Here is a 1225-nt window from a genome sequence, read left to right as displayed (position 1 = left end):
CCCGGGGCACAGGAAGCCCTGTGGATGTGCCAGGCTGGGATGTCCCCGTGTGCCACACGGTGCCAGGCACGCTGTGAGCGGCCAGGGACAGCCGGCACACCCTGCCCAGGGCTCCAGCTCCCCCTGACCCACCCCTTGTCCATCTCTGCAGGTTCTACACGTGCTGTGAGGGCTACGAACCCACGGTGCTGCTCATCAAAACCACCGAGGGGGAGGTGAGCGTTTCCCAGGCAGAGCTGGGGAAGGGAGCAGGGTGGGTGACCCCACAGGCTCCTCGTGGAGCACCCACGGGCTGTGTGATCCCTGTCCTGCCCACCCCGGCTCTGTCCCAGCTCCCAGGAGAGAACACCGGGGCCACCGGGGCACAGCTCAGCCGGGGGTGCTGGGGAAACAGGAGTGGGTGAGGGGGAGAGAGGCCACGAGGGAGACTTTAATTGCAGGGCACCAGGGATGGGCAGTGCAGGATGGGGCTGGCACAGCAGGATTGGGCTCTGATTCCCCAGGGGACGGGGCAGAGCCCCTGCCCTGCAGAGCCCGGGACGATGCCCGGCGCTGCCGGGGCTGGCTCTGCTCCCGGCCATCCCCTGACGGCTCCCTGTGCTCTCTCCCAAGGTGTGTGGGGCGTTTCTCTCCTCCGACTGGAGCGAAAGGAAGAAGAGCGGAGCCACATCGGGCTTTTTTGGGACAGGGGAGTGCTTTGTGTTCACTGTAAGTCACGGTTTATGCCCGGCTCTGTCCCTTCACTGCTGCCCTGCCAGGACACCCTGTCCCTTCCGTGCCCCAGGCCCAGCTGGACGCAGCCCTCGGCCCCAGCCCCCCGAGCAGCAGCAGCAGCAGCACCTTCCCCCAGCGGTGGCCAGGTGCCGCAGGGCCAGGCCCGGGCTCACAGGTGTGTCCCGCTGCCCAGGTGCGCCCCGAGGCAGAGAGGTACGAGTGGGTGCTCATCAAGAAGCCGGAGCTGGCCAAGGCCGTGCCGCGCTCCCGGCAGCGCTCGCCTTCCCCCGCTCCCGAATCCCCACTCGGCTCCTCCCGGGACAGCCCCAGCCCCAGCCCCGAGCACCTCGCCGTGCCCTCGCCGCAGAGGAGAGCCCGCCTGTCCCCGTTCCTGGCCATCAGGCACTTCCTCCTGCCCTCCAAAACTGCCTCCATGTTCATGGCCGGCTCCCGGGACGGGATCGTCATCGGTAAGGGGGGTCGAGATCGGTGAAAGGGATCGATATCGGGA

The 1225-nt window shown here is 68.0% G+C and overlaps 1 protein-coding gene across 1 annotated transcript in view; it reads left to right on the top strand.

The window, feature by feature from the left end:
- LOC107212307 (TBC1 domain family member 24-like) overlaps positions 1-1225 on the top strand; it is a 3833-nt gene that overhangs the window by 303 nt on the left and 2305 nt on the right. Inside the window, exons 2-4 of the mRNA XM_015645359.1 lie at positions 86-215; positions 613-708; positions 908-1184. Coding sequence (XP_015500845.1) covers positions 86-215; positions 613-708; positions 908-1184 — 503 coding nt within the window. The remainder of the gene's footprint in view (positions 1-85; positions 216-612; positions 709-907; positions 1185-1225) is intronic.

The sequence above is a fragment of the Parus major genome, chromosome 18 (genome assembly GCF_001522545.3).
Source record: "Parus major isolate Abel chromosome 18, Parus_major1.1, whole genome shotgun sequence".
Classification (NCBI taxonomy): Eukaryota; Metazoa; Chordata; class Aves; order Passeriformes; family Paridae; genus Parus; species Parus major.
Note: the sequence above shows the minus strand (reverse complement) of the source record. Positions and strands in the feature narration are given on the sequence as shown.